The following is a 17,659-nucleotide window of genomic DNA, read 5'->3' as shown; positions in this document are numbered from 1 at the left end:
ATCATAATAATCTTCCATAACTCCTTTTGGAAACTTTGAATTTTATTTAAGTGCTTCTTTCAGAAGCACCTTCTGAAAAGGCTACAAGGAGTCTTCAAGGGCCGGTGACAGAAAGCTGTGATCTCCCACTAGACAGCAATGCATGCAATTCCTAAAGCACATCCGTAGGTTACTGTTTGCTTTTCCACTTGTTTTCCAAGGAAGGTATGGATCTATGTGCAATGCCTTTCTACAACCTTTATATCTACAGGGACATGGCTGAAGAGTAGTTTGGGACTTGTGCAACAGGAAGGAAATCAGTTGACTTGGACTTACATTGCCCCTCAGCTGGGCTACTGGGTTGCAGCTATGTCACCTACGATCCCAGGTAAGATGGAATTGAATTTCGTTGGTATGTCCAGCGTTGAGTAATTATTTATTTATGTATAACGTTTATATTTTTCAGAATGACCTCATCTGAGATGCCACAGCTTGATCAATAATGGATTATTAGAAAACAGAAATCTGAAAGTAAAGGGCTAAAATCTTTTGGGGAATGTGGGGGGCAAACGTTGTGCTCCAGTACTATTCTGATGATGCTAATCTCGGAATCATTTCAATGGGAAACTTTTAAAAGTGTTCCTGCTTCAATGCGTTCATCACCACTGCCTGGTAGAGCCATTGCTAGAAAACGAGGGGAGGTGTAACATCAGTGTGTTGGTATCCAGCAGACAGAAAAACAGTTGATATGAAGTTTCTGTACAGAAATTCAGTTAATGGGTTCACCCTGTACAGTTAATGGGTTCACCCCAAACCAACATCATTCTGGGTTAGAAGTTTACTGATGAATTGATTGTAATCTTTTCTTTAATATGCTGAAGATGCTGATGTTGCCATGACTTAGGTTTTGCTTCATCTTGGTGACTACTTAATTTATACCAAGAATAACGTAGGGTAGAAGCTGCAGAAAGTGTTATTAGCAGAGTGAGACGCTGGTAGATGGGCTCACTGGTTGCCATCTGCAGGTCTCTTTGCATAACACCAGAACTTCTGAACTGTGTTTTACATGTACCTCTATGCCCGTGGAGATTATTTATGTTGCAGTTTGCTCTTCCCTTTTCCTGCCTGTGGCAGCCTTAAATTTCTTAGTACTTCAGCCATGACAAATCAGAGATAAACTCAGAATAAATCAGTCCAACAAAGTGCTCTTAGAGATTTTCTGCGTTGGGTTTTCTGGATGAAAACCAAACAGTGGAAAGGAAAATGTTCTTGTCTTGGCTGTGCAAACTAAATAAACCCTTATCTAACCAACAAAACAAACTCTTTGATTTTAAAGTCTGCTTATATATTCCATGTAGTCGATTCATGCTGCATACAGGATTTGGGACTTTTGCTGTGTTATTTAAGTTTATATTAAATGAAACTGCTGGAATATTCAGCTGATGTCCTGCAGATCAGAGGTTAGATAGCTTATCCTGATCTGCACTGCACCATCACACTGAATGTAATGGAATTTTACAAAACAAGTGTACATAAAGAAAAGGTAACAGCCCTGAGCAAATGCCACAGACTGGAAGGAAGTTACCAGTCATGAAATTTGCCCCCTAATTCTTTAGTTAGGAGGCAGCCTGTAACTCATGGCAGGAGAAGGCCTACATTTGTCCTTGCAGTTTATCTTGTATGGCAGAATTTCTGCTCGTACTCTACATTTTCTTCTTTCTGCTGGCCAGATCAGAGTTCTTAACACTTTGCTGCAATGAAAGCAACCTCCTCATGAAAAATTCAGCTGTTTCTTCTCTTCTCCCTTTCACGTAATCTCCTGAAGCCCCGCTATCAATCAGTTATGTAAAGGCAGTAGTGGGATAGCATGTATCAATATTCAGTTTTTCCAACTGTAATCTAGTCGATGTTCTTTGAATCAGGGTAATGTATTTTCACTTATTTTGTCTCCTTGTTGAATCTATTTGGATTTTTTATCTGAAGAAATGGACAAAAATGAGCTTTGTGTTCCTAGCAGTGGCTCTACAGACCACTCAAGATCCACCAATGGGGTTTTAGAAACATCATGGTCTAGAACCTTGATGCTGTTCAGTTGTGCTGTCCTTCACAGTCCAGGCGTGTTACTCTGTCAGCTGGTGCTGCACCTCCTTACCTGCAGATGGAAATTTGGGCCTTTATTTCAAAATCATGAGAAGGATTTTACAAACTGACAGAGTTACATGTGCACAATTGTGAAGAGATGCTGTCCATGTGTGTGCATTTGTTTGTATGTTAGAACATTTGCTAAGCATTATTGAATCCTGGCGTTACAACACTGGTTTGCTAGCGGCTTGCTTTTTTAAGCTACTGAAGATCCGCTTGGCTTGGCTTGATCTAAACTAAAGAGCACCAACACATCTTCCAGGGAATCCTATACTGCAATGTATGTACTTGTTAGTGCAAAGCTAAGCAAATGTTGTTGGAGAGAAGTCATTAGCTACAGTGCTGCTATGTGCATCGCAGTGCTGGAAGATGCTGTGATGACTTCTCTCCAGCAATGAGAGCTTTAGTGCACTGTGTCAGCATCAGGACCTGGAAGGCAGCATTCACTGATGCGTGCTCCCATTGAAACTAACTGCTTTTCCACAGAATGATCTATTTGGACTTGCAGTCATGAAAACCAGCACACGCTTTCTCCACAACTTGCTCCCTTCTTCAGAGGTGGTCTGCTCAATAGGCACCAGGGCTATGAGCGGTGGTGTTGCTCACTTAGCATCCTGATAAGCAGGGACGATGTCCCTATCTGTTTATATTGTTCCTCTTCTTGTTTGCAGGCTGTTGCACATCTAAGTTCTCTTTTCTGGCCTTCCAGGTCCCGTTGTAACGCACGACATTACCAGCTATCACACAATGTTTCTTCTGGCAATTTTAGGAGGGATGGCTCTCATACTTCTAGTCTTGCTGTGTCTCCTTTTGTATTATTGCAGGTAAGATTTGCATCCTCGTTACTTAGGTCATGTTGGAAATCAAGCTCTTTTTGTGCTCATTGCATTCAAAGCTTATGTGTTTAAACTTTTGTACTTGGGATTAAAAAAGAAAACAAAAGAAAGCATTTCTGAAAGGGAAAGAAATACTGAAATCAGATTTGATGTGTTCCTGGTTACTTGCAGTATGTGCGTGCCCTGTCTCTGGTAGAATGGCAGCTAAAGGAATCTGAAAGCTGAATGTGCACATCTATACCTGTGTTCTCTAAAACTTCCTACCAAAAACAGGTATTGGTCCAAGATCTCTGTAATTATACCTGTTTTGCATTTGCCAACTGACCTTTTGAAATCCTGTCCTGTATTAAAAAGAATGTTAAACTTTTATCAGCAAGTCAGTGTTAATGAGTGATTTTGTGTATGCCTCCTGCAGGCATTTGCTCCAATTTGTAATTGGTGCAATTTGTAATTGTTTGCAACCGACATAAGTTGCTCTGTAGTTTTATCTTTGCTGCTATGATAAGGTTTTAATTGGTAGGTTAAGTAATAAAAGCTCAATTCCCCCCATCGCTAATCACTGCCTAAAAGCCTCCCCTTAACACACATGCTGTACTTGTTTCTGCATACAGTAGTCCTAACTGTGTAACTCTTTTGTTACTGGCTCTTTTAGAAGAAAATGCTTAAGACCACGTCAGCATCATAAGAAACTGCAACTTCCCACAGCACTGGACACCTCTAAGAAGGATCAAGCAACCTCTATGTCCCATATAAATTTAATATTTTCACGCCGCGAGTCAGAATTTCCTGGCGGGCTCTCTGTCGCTAGCAATGGGCACACTGAAAGCTCAGGTGCGAAGGAATTAATCAGTGCTGTCCACATGGAGATGGTATCTCCTAGTGGAGAAGCAGATATGCATACGCCTATGCTCAAACACTCCTTCAGTACTTCCCAGGAGTTCAGCTCCCGAGAGGAACTGCTGTCTGACAAGGAGAAAGACAAGAGCAGAATTTCCTTGGATGACCTGACTCCCAGCGGGTCTCTGAGAAAAGACTACCACAAATCAGCTGATAGTTTTCCTTTAAAGACAAGAAAATCCACAGAAACGGCTGAAGGCTATGAGTCCCCCGTCAAAGATGAATACAGGAGAAGTTACAATGCTATGCTATCTCAGCCTTTATTTGAAAAGCAAGAGAGAGAAATTCAAGTATCTATGAACCATATTGCTACTGGAAGTAAATACAATATTCAGGAGCAAATATACCCCACACCTTCAGCTCCTGAAAAAGAGCTGCTGGACTGCAGACCTACTGAATGTATGATGTCTCGTTCAGTTGATCACCTTGAAAGACCTACATCTTTCCCTCGACCAGGTCAGTTAATCTGCTGCAATTCTGTTGACCAAGTTAATGACAGTGTTTACAGAAAAGTTTTGCCCGCGTTGGTGATCCCGGGTCATTACATGAAATTACCAGAGCACTCTTTTGTTAGCCAGCCACTGGTCGTCCCAGCTGACCAGCCCATTGATCTAGAAAGACTTCAGGCTGAGCTTCCCAATCCTCACGCACGGCTTTTCCCACACCCCCCACAACAGTTGCAGCCCCAACAGTTAACATCACAAGCAATATCTCAACAACATTTGCAAGATGCAGGTGCAGCTGAGTGGAGCCAACAAAACGCTCCCATGTCCGAATCTATTTCCATCCCCGCCTCACTTAATGATGCGTCCCTGGCTCAAATGAATAGCGAAGTGCAGCTTCTTACAGAAAAGGCGCTGATGGAATTAGGAGGGGGAAAGCCTTTGCCTCACCCTCGAGCGTGGTTCGTTTCTCTAGATGGACGCTCAAATGCTCACGTTAGACATTCGTACATCGATCTCCAAAGAGCTGGGAGGAATGGGAGTAACGATGCCAGTTTGGACTCTGGCGTTGACATGAACGAACCAAAATCTGCACGAAAGGGAAGAGGAGATCATCTGTCTGCACCGCAGAGTCACCCACCAGTGCAAGAGCACCAGCAGAGAGAGCGGAAGGTTTCGGATAGCACAGCTTACACGCAGCTTGTGTATTTGGATGATATGGACCAAAGTGGCAGCGAGTGCGGAACAGCGGTTTGTAGCCCTGAGGACAATGCTCTGCGGTGCCTACTGGAAGGCACCAGTAAGAGAAGTGGTGTGCAGCTCCCCAGCCTGCAGGAGGAAACGAGGACTGTGGATACCAAACCAGAGCCATTAACTAGTCCTGAGCATGGAACGTCAGGTCACGATGAGGAGGAGGATGAGGAGGATGAGGAAGATGACCAAGGTGAAGATAAGAAGAGTCCTTGGCAGAAACGAGAGGAAAGACCACTAATGACTTTCAACCTAAAGTAAGCTATTGTGAAAATCCACCATTCAGTGGAGTATAAAATTGCCAAATATTCTTTCTGTGGAAGTGCTCGATTTGTACTTTTTTTTTTTTTTTCCTTTTTTTCTTTTTTCTTTTTCTTTTTTTATTTTTTGGTTGTGGAGAGAAAAGAGAAAAATGAACTGTGGTGAGCAACATTGGAAAGAACTGAAACGCATTACTGTGTAAATGTTAGAGAAAGAATTAAAATCATTCCTCTGATTTGACGGCTGCCTCCGGTGAGCCAGCTGAACAAAGAGTGTGGTTGTTATTTCATATACTTGATATCGGTCATCCAGGACGTTGAAAATACTGACAAATCGTTTTGGTTGGTTGATGACCTCAATCTCCTTAAGAATGGGAGCTGGTAAAGCTTTTGTTTTGTAGGCCAATTTTATGTCGATAATGCTACTGAAAGTATCCTAAAAACAAGAGTTTGACACACGGTGTCCAAAATTGTGCATTATCTCAACGGAAGGCTATGCATTGCTGCTTTTAGTAATATTTTGCTTATACTATGCTTTTCTTAATTTTACAAGTTGGTTGTAAACATTTTATGTCCTTTATTATAAACTACTCAGCAATTTATTTTAATGTAAAACTGCAGGAAACTTGAGTAGCATCCCTTAGCATTGAAGCCTTTTTATGAAACCAAACTGAACTTTGTGTCGACTAAGATTCCTCCAATTCTGGTCCCATTTACTCAAAGTGCCTTTTTTACAGTAACAATGAACAGTCCCTTCTTTTGCTAACTCCTTTTAATTGACCCCGTTTGGGATTTTATAAACTTCTGAACTTCTACCTTTTATTTTAAGCTGCATGCCAAGAGCCCCCCTTTTGTGCTGAGCATTTCTCATTTCAGTACAGTGTATTCTGTAGCTATCATGTATATTGTGGATTCTGTTTAGCCAGGGTAGACTTAGAAGACATTTTAAAGGGCCCAGAGTAGCCAAGAAGATAGTTTCATTGACTGTATATATTGTTAGCTTCCTCTGGAATCGTGTGAGCTGATCATGCTCATAAAATGGACTGTAGGCCGAGCAAGTGGACTGAATGTGTCTAGAAAACTTCTTGAAAAGAAAAAAAAATGTACTGTCCTAAAGTGCCAGAATTACTCTTCTGTGCTTTCTCCATACAGAGCTGCTTGGTTATCCAAAAATTATAATGGAAAATAAACAGAAAAATAATAATCTTTGTGGGTTTTTTTCCTCTGTTTATGTTCATCACATTATCTTCTATTATTTAATGAGCAAAAGGCTTTGGTGTCACTTATGCTTACGTGACTTACTAACACACTTTCTTAAGTGTTTCTAATGAGCTTCAGCCAGTACTGAACCGTAGGCCTCTTTTCAGACAAGCACCACCCTCTGTTGTGATAAATACTTCACTATTGCTAAAGCGTCAGTGCGGGCTTTGGAAGTGAAATCCAGCTCTGTGTAGGATCTGCTTCTCGTGGGAGCGGTTTTCGTCCTGCATTCTCTGGGCACTGTTGACTTTGGCACGAATCGGGTTCAAAGAAGAGGAAGTGTGTGTGACTTCGACCTTCATGGAATCCTTCATTGACATTCGATCGCGTTTCATTCCATTATTTTTACTCAGCATTACCAGCAGCCACACTTAATGCAGCAAGTTATGATGTCAACTCTAAGGTGATAAGAGAAAGTGTTGTATAGTTCCTGTTTAATTTTTAATAGTAAGCCTTGACTCTCCTTTTTTTCTGTAGATGTTGAGGCCAGATGTTGTAATTTCCATCCTACTGAATGCATTAATCTGGGAGTCTGGGCTCAGCCCAGGAGCTGAATCCAAATCTCATAGGTCCCAGTCCGGCACTCCTCTCCATCCACAAAACTAAACCCCCTCTCTTCTGTTTTGGTTCTTGTTGCACGATGGTGTGTCTTTATGTCTGGAGGAGATATAAAGTATTGCTGTTTGTGGAGTGCACTGAATATTGAAATCACCATGGTAGCAGTAAGTCACCTTCTGGTGGTCGTGTTTGTTCCAGGTCTTCCTGTTCCAGTCAGAAGCTTCGCTGTTGACCACAAGTGAGCTGGCTCTGTGCTGTGGGTAACTTTATGACTGCCTGCTCAAGGTCATTGAACAGCCAAATCCTGCCTGCTTCAAAGGGATGGTATTTATCAGGTTTCAGTCAGTGCTGGTGATACAGTGTCACTAATCAGAATGCTGTATCAAATGAGCATTTGGTTACGATTCCAACCAACTCGAATTACTGTGCTATTTCATTTTCAACTTTCTGTTCTCTTAAATCTGCAATTTTTAATTACGTTCTCATTTTACAGATTCCTTTGCAAAGTTTCTGTCTATACTGTGTTGTAAAGTGAAATTGTTGCTATTAAATTGCGGTGGATTCTTTCTTTAATCGTGTCGGTTTGATGTTCGAAGACATATTTTGGTGTCTGATAATTTGTGGTCCTACTACAGCAAATGTGTGCGAACAACCTCACTGTGGATATCTGGCAAGTCTGAAAAGTAAAGGTTGTTTATTGCTGTGTTGTCACCGGCTGTTTACCAGCTTGAATTCGATTTTGCAGAGCAGAAAGCATGGGAAAGGTGAGCCTCCATGTGGCCACGCGTCCGAGCCACATGTTAAATCAGAAGAGTGCCGTCAGTCAGGTGATGGGGTGAGATCAGCGCATCCTTTGCACACGCTTTGTCTAATTTGAAGTCCAGTGACAAGTTCCTTGTTCTGATCTTCAGGCACATCTTGAGGCCGACGTTGGAAATACACAAAGACTTTCGGTGTTTGTATTTCGCAGTTGCCCGGCGAATAAAGTATCGACTGACCTGATGGTTTCCCCTGCGCCTACTTGGTTCCTGCTGGCGTGCTTCTCAAAGCTCATTAAACTGTCTGTAAGGCACCATGACTTACTGTCATAATGACCTTTTATTATTTGAATGCCAGCGTTCAAACATGCTAAACTCTGTACACACAGAGAAAAAGCAATGATTCCTGCCTCAAAGCATTTGCAATCTAACCCATTATTACAAGTGTACAGGAGCGTGGTGCTGAGCTTGCAGAGAAACACCCCCTCACGTGGAAATTGCTCCCAGTGCTTTGCTCTTTTGCAGTAAGGACGGTAACGTCAGTGAATTGTGCGCTCCTGGAACACCTGGATGGTGGTTTCATTTTCTGCCCTTCATTCTACCCGTGAGTGCTCCGGAAGGCCAATTGTACACTGATAGTCCAAACCCAATGACTGGAGTGGTAAGAAACAACACATCCCATGTGGGTTTGAGCATGTCGAATATTACAGCTGTAAGTGAGCAAGTGTTCAATTAGTGCTTGTTCTTTCTCCAGGAAGCTCCCCATTTGACAAAATAAAAGGCATTTTTTCTTAACCAATGAGAATTCACCTGAGGGTTAAGACTTGTGACAGCACTGTACCTCGTGAAGTGTCAGTGGAGCATAAGCTGGGCTCAGTGTGTTGCCATCCATCCACACACCCTCGGCAGCATAAAACAAGAAGCTGTCAGTTTGGTTTTCTGAAATGCACCAGATTACTTTATGAATCTGTGCTGTTGTTTGTGTCTCTGAGTGTTTGAGATCCCGACGGTCACCGTTCCTATCTGCCACCTGGCGGTGAGCTGCTCAGCTACCAGAGCCAGAGCTGAGAGGCGTTTTTGGAAGTAATTCAGGAGATAAATGCACGCGGTATTTTTATGACTGCGTATAAAGCACAGTTTATGGTTTCAGTATAAACGCAGTTATAACTTCAATAACAGCAGTAGGCAGCTGGCACGGGACCATCAGTTGTTGCTTGGAACTGTCGGTCCAAGCGCAGAGATTCAATCTGCTTGGGAGCCTTTGCCCGCACCGAACCTGCAGTGCTTCTCTGCTTATAACATCTTCATTTATAACACGCAAGAGAAAATGTATCAGCACCGGTGTGGTGTGTTGAAGTGTAAACGTGCTTGTTTGCTCTCAGCCCGTTAATGCCACGGCGATTAAAAATAAAACAATTGTAACTACTAATTGCTTCAGAAGCTGAGGAAAGCGAGGGCGTTGCTATGATTATTATTCTTTCCTAATTCCCCTGTTAGAACCTGCAGTGATCTGGCAGGTCCCACAGCACCTTTCCAGGTGTCTGGTACGCTCATTGCCTGGCTGCACACCAGTTGGAACTGAACCTTTGTGTAGGAGAGCAGGCAGCAGCCAAGTGCCACTGTCAGATGAAAGGAGCCTTTTTTCCTTACTCCGCAATTCCAGCTGATGAACTGACGCGTGGTGCCGTCTTCTGTTTGGCAGTGAAAACAAATATCTTGTTCTTTTTAGCAGTAATCCTCCAGTACCCACAGACCATCCGCTTGCTAAGGGTGGCACCTGGTCTCTTATCACTTAACTGAAGGATTTCGTGTTGATGTGCATTACTTCTATGGATAAGCAGTGCCAGTCTGTTTGATCATTAAATTGCTCTTCTGCCTTGGAAGCTCACAGACACTGGGAAGTGTGGTGACAGTGGGGAGCTGCAGAGGAAATACGTGTTTACAGTTTATCTTTGTAATTGTGGGGTTCAAATAACGGGAGATGCAGACTGCTAAATTAACCCAAATGAGGAATGGTTATGCCGGTTTTACATTGGAAAGGAGAAATGGTGCTCAAAATACTACTGTGGGGTGAGAAATCCCACTTTTAAAGCCTTGCCTGGTCCTGCTGCAAGAGACGTCAAGCATCAAAGCAGGGAGAAATCATTCCGATGAGCTCCTTTTTTATGTATTGTTTATAAGGGCTTTTGGTGACTGAGCAGTCGTAAGGAGTCAGGTTCCCACATAGGAGGGTTAATTGCCTTGTGAGAGCTGGGTTGGTGCTTCAGCCCTTGAAATCAGCAAACTCAGCCTATATAAACGTGTGTGTGTGCATGCACATGCATGCGTACATACATAAATGTATTTAATATAGAAGTTGGCTTAAATGCAAACTTGAGCGTTTGGAGATCAAGCAGTGCCAAAGTAAACGTTGCTCATCTAGGCTGACTGGAAAAACCAGCTGAAGAGCTCATCAAGGTTTGTATTAATTAGCTTAATTGTTCCTGTGGTCTGAGATTGCAGCTAAAGCCATACTTGATGCTGAGCTGTGCTGTGCTTATGCCCTCGATTTCACTGAGATTTACTCATTTATTTGTTATTTGCCTACTAGTCTAGACACGAGGCCTACATTTTCTTGGTTATTAAAGCTTCTCTAATGTCCTTCAGCAATTCACTCCGCAATTGGTAGAACATTGGGTGGAAATTTCTGATGCAGAAGCTGTAAAATTCTCGAGGGGAAATTCTCACTGAAAAACCTCCAAACGTTTTGCATAGAAATTGAAGAGCTGTAACAGCCTGATCCCAGCCCTTCTTCTTAGAGAAAATTCTGTGTCCAGGAGACCTCGTAATTCAATGCAGTTCTCCAGGCAGTGGGTTCACATCCTGAACAACGCTGTTCATCTGCTTCTAACCAGCCAGGAGGTACAAGGAGCCTTTGTTACCGTTATCTGATTATCTGATTTGTACTTCAATGGGATGCTTCTCGTCTGAGCATCCTGAAGGACACTGACAATGATTTTCTGCTGTGGAAATGTGGGAAATACCCAGAGGCATCAACTCCGTGAGCAGGGTGGGACCCCAGGAACGTTCTGCTTATCATCAAATGCAGTTCTCACCCACGGTCCACTTGTCTTTAGGCTACATATCCCAAGGCTGGAAGAGCTCCTTTCCAAATAGAAGCGTCTGTTGGATCATGTTAAAGCAAATAGGTAACAATACCAAAGCACCTGATAGAAACACCTTTAGTTTGAGGGTTGGGGATAGTGAGACATCTAGATCTCCTTCTCCGGCCCTCGACTTCAAAAACTATTCCAGTCTATTCATCAAGGCTTCCATCCCATTTTCTGATCTCTTACAAGGTATCTAAAACTGTTGAATACCTCAGTGCAAACCAGCCATGTAGGAGAATCCCCATAGTCCTAGACTTCTGCAAGAGCGCTGACCTGAGAGTTATAGTGAGGCTGTGACCTCTCTGCTCTATTGGAAGAATGTCCATCTATCCTAAGGAAGTCCCGTCCTGCTTCAGGACAAAGAACTGTTGGAAGGACAGAAAGTTCTGAAAACTCTCCTATGTGAAAAGTTAAGGTGGAATGGTCAGGGAATGAAGAGCCGTTTCTGTTTGTGTCACTCCCTCTGCTCTGAGCCAAGGAAAGCATCTCGGCTGTACCTGCGGCCTCCCTGCAAAGAGGAGGAACAGCAGGTGTCTGAAGAGGCTGACAGAAGGGCTGGTTTGGGAGTGGGTGGGAGTAAATTGGATTGCTTTGGAGATTGGATGTGCAGAAGTAATTGCCGAGTAGCGGCCAGAGCTCCTGAAGCTCCTGGTCAGTGTCAGCTCCTTATCAATAAATCTGTCACCACCGATTCTCATTCACAGTCTGAGAAGAGCCTGAAAGGGCTGGAAAGAAAAGATTAGATGCAAAAATGCCAAAGATAGATGTATGGATCTGTAATGATCTCTAAAAGCCAATTGCAGTTATTGAGTATTTGAGTATGTAAGCCATTCTTTGGGTTTTTTTCAGTCTCTTAAGGACAGAGAGCACAGCAACAGAGGAACTGCAGCTCTGCAACCAGTCTAAACCTGTGTTTGATCTGAGCCTTGTATTTCTGCTCCCACCATCAGCAAAAACAGACGTGTCGGAAACCTGGGGAAGAGATCTCTACTGTGATAATAACCTCCATGGGATAAAAGGCTTCTATCCTTATCACTTATGCCCTTCAGCATGAGGTTTTCTGTGTATTGTACACATTTTAAATGCTATAACGTGTTTGCACTGTGCACATAAATGTCTAACCCCTATTTAATGCTGTGTAGGCAGCAGCCCTTGCAAATACAGGCACCAGTAGGTGCTTCATTGCAAAAGGTAGTGGGAAATATGGAAGAGGTACAGTAAGAGCTGTGTTATAGAACACAGGTGAATGTGCAGGAGGGAGATGGGCCATTCTGAGAGCACTTGTCCCACGGGGAAACAAGCAGGGCTGCAGCTCACCATGCACGCCATGCAGGCAGGCTGAACACGTGCAGAGTGGGAGAGGCAAAACACAAAGGTCAGGGCATGAGCTCAGATGGATACAAGCATGCAGCAGGCTGGATCACACGCTCGTTCCCCGGCCATTTCATTCTGTTCTGATGTTTGCTTTTACAAGGCTGCAAATGTGCTTGTAATGCATTTGTTAAGTGTGTTTTGACTCTGATCTCCCACCCTGGCATCTCATTCAGGACTGAAGAAGGTGGTGTTTAAGCATGAAGAGCAGCCAATAAAAAGCAGCCATGAGGTAGTGCCGTAGCCATTCATGTGAAGCCAAGTCTAAACATTTGTTTGCTCTCTTAGAAAGAAGATTAAAAAGCAATTAGGACAGTAGAAGAAACACACAACTACTAACAAGTTCTCAAATTGGATCAGCTTTGCTTCCAACCTGTGCCGTGGGCAGGGCTGCCCCCACCAGCTCAGCTGTCCAGGGCCCATCCAACCCAGCCTTGAGCTTTGGGCAGCTGTGCCACTGCTATTCTAACAGCATATTGAAAACAAACAAACAACAAACAAACAAACCCATCAGATGATGAAATCCATAGAAGTGACTTGGGGTCTGGAGCGTATGCCTTCCTCTAGTCTAACACCCAAGTGGTACCACAAACCGCATCCCAGACAGTCTGACCTGATGGTTCATCTGACAGGAAGGTAGAGTCCAGCCTGCCCAGACCTCAGTCCTTGCAGGCAAATGGAGGTGGCTCCTCACTCAGTAGCCCAGCGATGCTTTCAATTTCTGTCAGGCACTGCAGAGCTCCACGTATTTGGGTGTTTGTAAAGCCTCACTCTCAGTGCTGGATTTTGCCGTGGGAGTCACATGCTGCATCACCCCAGTCTATTTGTGGATCTGAGCCTATATTCACATGCTCACATTTAAGCTGGCTGAAAGCCTCTCAGAATTGTAGGCAGAGGTTAATTTTGTGTACCCAAGACGAGCTCATGGCTGCATCTGTAACAGAAAGCAGAGGAAAGAGACAGAAGCTGGAAAGTGAGCAACAGTGGGGAAAACTGGGGTGGTGCAGAGAGCCCCCTACACACTGCTGTGCCCTGCTGGATGGCAGCAGTGAGAGCAGGTAGGCAGGGCCATGGCTGGAGTGTTTGTATCAACCTTTCTCCCTTCCTTCCAGTTTGCTGCCATAAGCAACTGGATATTCTGGCTGTGCATGGAAGCAAACCAAGACTCACCACTAATATTCTAAGGAAAGCTGTGAAAACATCCATCCCACCAAAGAATTACCCATCCTACGATGGAATTATTTTAAGTGCTTTTGTGATGCTTTTCAGTGAAGTTCATCTCCTGATGAGGAAATCTATTTTATTTTGTTACCGATTTTTTAGCTTTTATGCAGAGTAACCAAGGTTGTTTGATGCTTTGGGCTATTATAAGTCTTCCTAAACTAAACGGCTCTTACCTCTCTCTGTACCTTTGGGGAGAGATCAACGAGATCTCTGTACCTTTGGTCTTTGATCAATGAGAAACAGTAAATTCAGATCTGAACAAACACTTTACCTGGTACATTTAAGATGAAACACGTCTGCTAGCCTTTAAAGGTCTGCTTTGTCTGGTGCAAGTGTACAGCTAGGCCTTCATACAGCTACCTGGGGACATACCCACCTGCAACGTCAGTGCTATGGCAGGGAAGTTCGGAGATGACTCAAGTATCAAGTACAGTGGACAGCCTTCGATTTTTGATGGTGATACTTTTTGCCTTCAAGTCTTTGGGAACATAATGGATTTGAGTTACAGGTTCCTGTGGCAGCCTGCAGACTGTAAGGACCGACCGCAGCGGGACAGAGCGGCCCTCAGCCCGCACACATCTGCAGTTTCACATAGAACAGCTGCAGGGTGATGTGGCGATCCTCTGCCAGGCCAGCGAGCTGCGTTACATGACATAACATCCGCGATATCTTCCTCACGTTAAATGACTTTCAAGAGGGTGACAGAGACAAGGAGAAATCGCAACTGGTGCGTATTATTCTTAGGTTTTAATGCAGCCCTTGGCAGCCGGCCATACCGCGCTCTCAGGAATTCTGAACTCCATCCAGAGATCTCAGTTTGACCCTGGAAATCCTGAGGGTTCAAGCAATTCCTGCAACGTTCTCTTTTCGTTCTCCTGGTTTTGAATTGTTACGATTCCAGACTCCAATTTTTCCAGCATGGAATCTGTAGGGAAAAAAGAGCCCTGGAAGCAGCGTGGTTCCCTCAAACGGCCTCAGCCGGGAAGCAGCCTCCCGTGCCTTCACAAAGCAGCGCTGCCCCGTGATAACATCACGGTTGTGGCCTCCGCAGCTCTGCTGTGCAGCTGCTTCCAGGGCTGCGTGCCGATGGAGGTGTGAAACCTCCGAACATCGGCTGGAACGATTCGTGCTGGATGTCCTTCAGCATCACGCGGCAGCACTTCAGGAAAGCACTGCACGCCGTGAGGGCCGTTGACGAGGCCCTGCGGTACCTCCCAGCAGCAACTGTGTGTCAAACATTGCCGGCAGAACAAACACCTCGGCGCAGGCACAACGCTCCCCGGCGGAGGGGCACGGCCCCCACGGGGGAGGCCCGGCACGGCTGCGGGGCGGCCTAAGGGACCTTCCCGCTCCGGGGAGGCGACGGGCGCGGGATCGATGCCGCCCGCGGGACACCGAACGGCGACGGCGGGGAGGCGGCGCCCGGCGGGTGCGAGGGGCTGGGGGGGAACGAGCACCGCCGCCCGGCCTCGGACACCCGCGGGCGGCGGGGAGCGGCCCCCAGGCCCCGCGGCCTCCGCCTCCTCCGCCAGCACGGGGGAGGACAGCAGCTAGAGGGAGCTCCTCCGGACTGCATCTGCCCGTGCGCCCCGGCTCCTTTCATAGGCTCCCCCGCCTCCTCCCCTCCCTCCTTCCCCCGTGATGGCGGAGGACAGCGAGTCCGCGGCCAGCCAGCAGAGCCTGGAGCTGGATGACCAGGACACCTGCGGCATAGACGGCGACAATGAGGAGGAGGCCGAGCACGCCAAGGGGTAGGGGCGCGCTGCGGGCACGGCGCTGCCTTTCTTCTTCCCTCGCTCCCTCCCTCCCTCGGGTGGCGGCGGGGCGGGCTCGGCGGGGCCGCGGCGGCCGTTCGCGGTGCGGGGAGAGCCGGGCTCCGCGCGGGGCTCGCGGGGGAACGGGCGGCTGTCAGACGGCGGGCGGCCTCCACGGTGCGGCCCGCGCTCCGCCTGAGCCCGTGCCGGCCGCGGCTGCCCCTCGCCCTCCTCCCGAGCCGCCCTCCGCCGCAGCGGGCGGGTGGGAGGACGCCGTTCGGCCCGGGCCGCGCTGCCTCGCTCCGTTCCCTGCGGGGAGGCCTCCGCCGAAGGAGGAAGCGTGGGGGCGGCGGGCCTGGGGGCCTCGGCCGGGGAGGGTTTAGGCGGCTGCCCCGGCCGGCCGGCGGAGTTAAGAGCTGGTCCGCGAGCGTTCCCCGCCTAGGGAGGGGGAGCCCTGCTCTGTTGTGTCTGCGCGCAGCGGCTTTCCGGGACGGAAGGGCTCCGTCTCGGGGTCTGGGCCGTCGAAGCTCCCCCGGCCGTGCCGCTCCCGGCTGCCCCGCGTGTCCCGGCGCGGAGCGGGCACGGTACTCCCCGGGCTGCGGGGCGGCACCGCGTCCCTCCGTCGTGCGCTCCCTCCTCCTACTCGGCGTCCTCTATTGTCCGGATCGAAATAGCAGCTCTAAATCCACATGTGTGGAGCAGAGCGAGTGTTTCAGCCAGCGGAGCGATGCCGTGTTGCTTGCGGTGGCTTTTCTCCCCTCGGACCGCCTGCAGCAGCCCAGGGACGCGGGCCCTGCACCGTGAGCGTCCCTCAGCCCGCGGCACGCTTCCATCTGGGCACCCGCTACCGCCTGACTCGCACTGCAGCCTCTAGGAGGAGAGGCGTTTGAAAACTAGCTTCGTTTAGACGTGCCTTCTTGCTGTTTTGGGAGCTGGAAAACTGATGGCAAAGAAAATGCTTCTTTGTCGCAACCAGGAGTAGCCCAAAATAGAAATAGGTTAATTTATATACGGCTACACGAATACCTTCCTCATGAATTTCTGATTCATTTAGTGGAGAGCATTCCTGGGGGTGACTGATGCTTGGAGATGTAAGCTGTTTGTCATCTCCTGCCCGAGGTTTGCTTGGCAACAAGCAGCTCTGCGTCTTACATGTGGTGAGAGGAGCCTGGGAACACTGGAGGGGAGGAGGGCTGGCTGCTTTAAAAGGCAGCAAGGGGAAAACTTCCCTGTGTGCTGCTGGGGCTGCACGTTTGCAGTGTGGATGCAGGGTGCTGCCGTACATCAGCCCGGCCTCCACTGAGCTCTCTGGGCTGCCTCGTGCAGCTGCGGATTGTGCAGCGTTCTCTCCAAGACTTGTTTTTGTCGAACGTCCCAGAGGTGTTTTAAGGAGCGTTTCCAAGAAGCTCCTTAATTTGTCTTTACTTGGAAGAATTCGCTTCCTATTTCAGTATGAAATTTAATGAACTCGGAGTTAGACCTTTGCCATAGAGAAAAGCCTCGAAGCATTAGTATCAGTTTTCTGTGGTGCTTTTGATGCATGAAGTCTAATATTGACTTCTGAATGGCTGTGTCTTGTTTTCATTAAGTCTTTGAGAACCTTGTTTGCCACAACGTCCTGCAGGCTGAAGAATTCAAACAAGTTCCATCAAATGCAAAGAAATATGTTACAGTGCAGCAAACATGATTATGTCTTAAGATCTGCCCTCCGGCAGGGAAGTTAACCCATGGCTATAGGAGCCTGTATTGTTCCCTGTTTTTTCCCTGTTGTTCCATTTTGGGGGTAGTTTTGAAGTTTACTTGGAGTTTATAGGTTAGGCTTTGTATAGGTAAGCAGTCGTACAACTTAAAACTGTGGCTCTGCCAGCTGACTTACTACAGGCTGACTGGTTTCCATTGATGCTGATCAGTATTTAATCTCATGCTATCTTTACCTGTACTTCTTTTTTTTAATAAGGTCAGTAAGTATTGTGTGCCAATCCCCAGGAGGATCACTTTGTAAATGAAGTTACTTTCAAACTGTCTCTTAGCACATCCTTGTAGTATTGCCCACAAGTAGATATTGTGTGTGTATATGTATGTGTGTATAGGTAAGCGTGACTTTGCAGCAGAAAATACCCCTTCTGGCTCTCAGCTGTGCAGATATTTGTCCTCTCTTTCTGGGCCTGTTTTCTAGCTGCAGGATTATGTATGTTGTGTGACTCATATTGCTGTTCTGCCTGCAGTTTGCTCCTGCTTGATGCATTATGCTGTACTTGTTCTGCTTTGTAATAAAATG

At 46.5% G+C, this 17,659-nt stretch overlaps 2 protein-coding genes across 4 annotated transcripts in view; both read left to right on the top strand.

Moving 5' to 3' along the window:
• FAM171A1 (family with sequence similarity 171 member A1) overlaps window positions 1–6,498 on the top strand; it is an 86,773-nt gene extending 80,275 nt beyond the window's left edge. For both annotated transcript variants that reach the window (XM_072328677.1, XM_072328676.1), the window contains 3 exons: window positions 251–367; window positions 2,831–2,945; window positions 3,610–6,498. In XM_072328677.1, coding sequence (XP_072184778.1) covers window positions 251–367; window positions 2,831–2,945; window positions 3,610–5,308 — 1,931 coding nt within the window. In that variant the 3' untranslated portion in view covers window positions 5,309–6,498. The remainder of the gene's footprint in view (window positions 1–250; window positions 368–2,830; window positions 2,946–3,609) is intronic.
• An 8,420-nt stretch (window positions 6,499–14,918) lies between these two features.
• Window positions 14,919–17,659, top strand: part of NMT2 (N-myristoyltransferase 2) — a 28,548-nt gene continuing 25,807 nt past the window's right edge. The window contains exon 1 of one of the 2 annotated variants that reach the window (XM_072330581.1): window positions 14,919–15,378. In XM_072330581.1, the coding sequence (XP_072186682.1) occupies window positions 15,351–15,378 (28 nt within the window). In that variant the 5' untranslated portion in view covers window positions 14,919–15,350. The remainder of the gene's footprint in view (window positions 15,379–17,659) is intronic. The other variant, XM_072330580.1, reaches the window with a different exon arrangement.

This window comes from Excalfactoria chinensis, chromosome 2, assembly GCF_039878825.1.
Source record: "Excalfactoria chinensis isolate bCotChi1 chromosome 2, bCotChi1.hap2, whole genome shotgun sequence".
In the NCBI taxonomy this organism is placed as follows: Eukaryota; Metazoa; Chordata; class Aves; order Galliformes; family Phasianidae; genus Excalfactoria; species Excalfactoria chinensis.
Note: the sequence above shows the minus strand (reverse complement) of the source record. Positions and strands in the feature narration are given on the sequence as shown.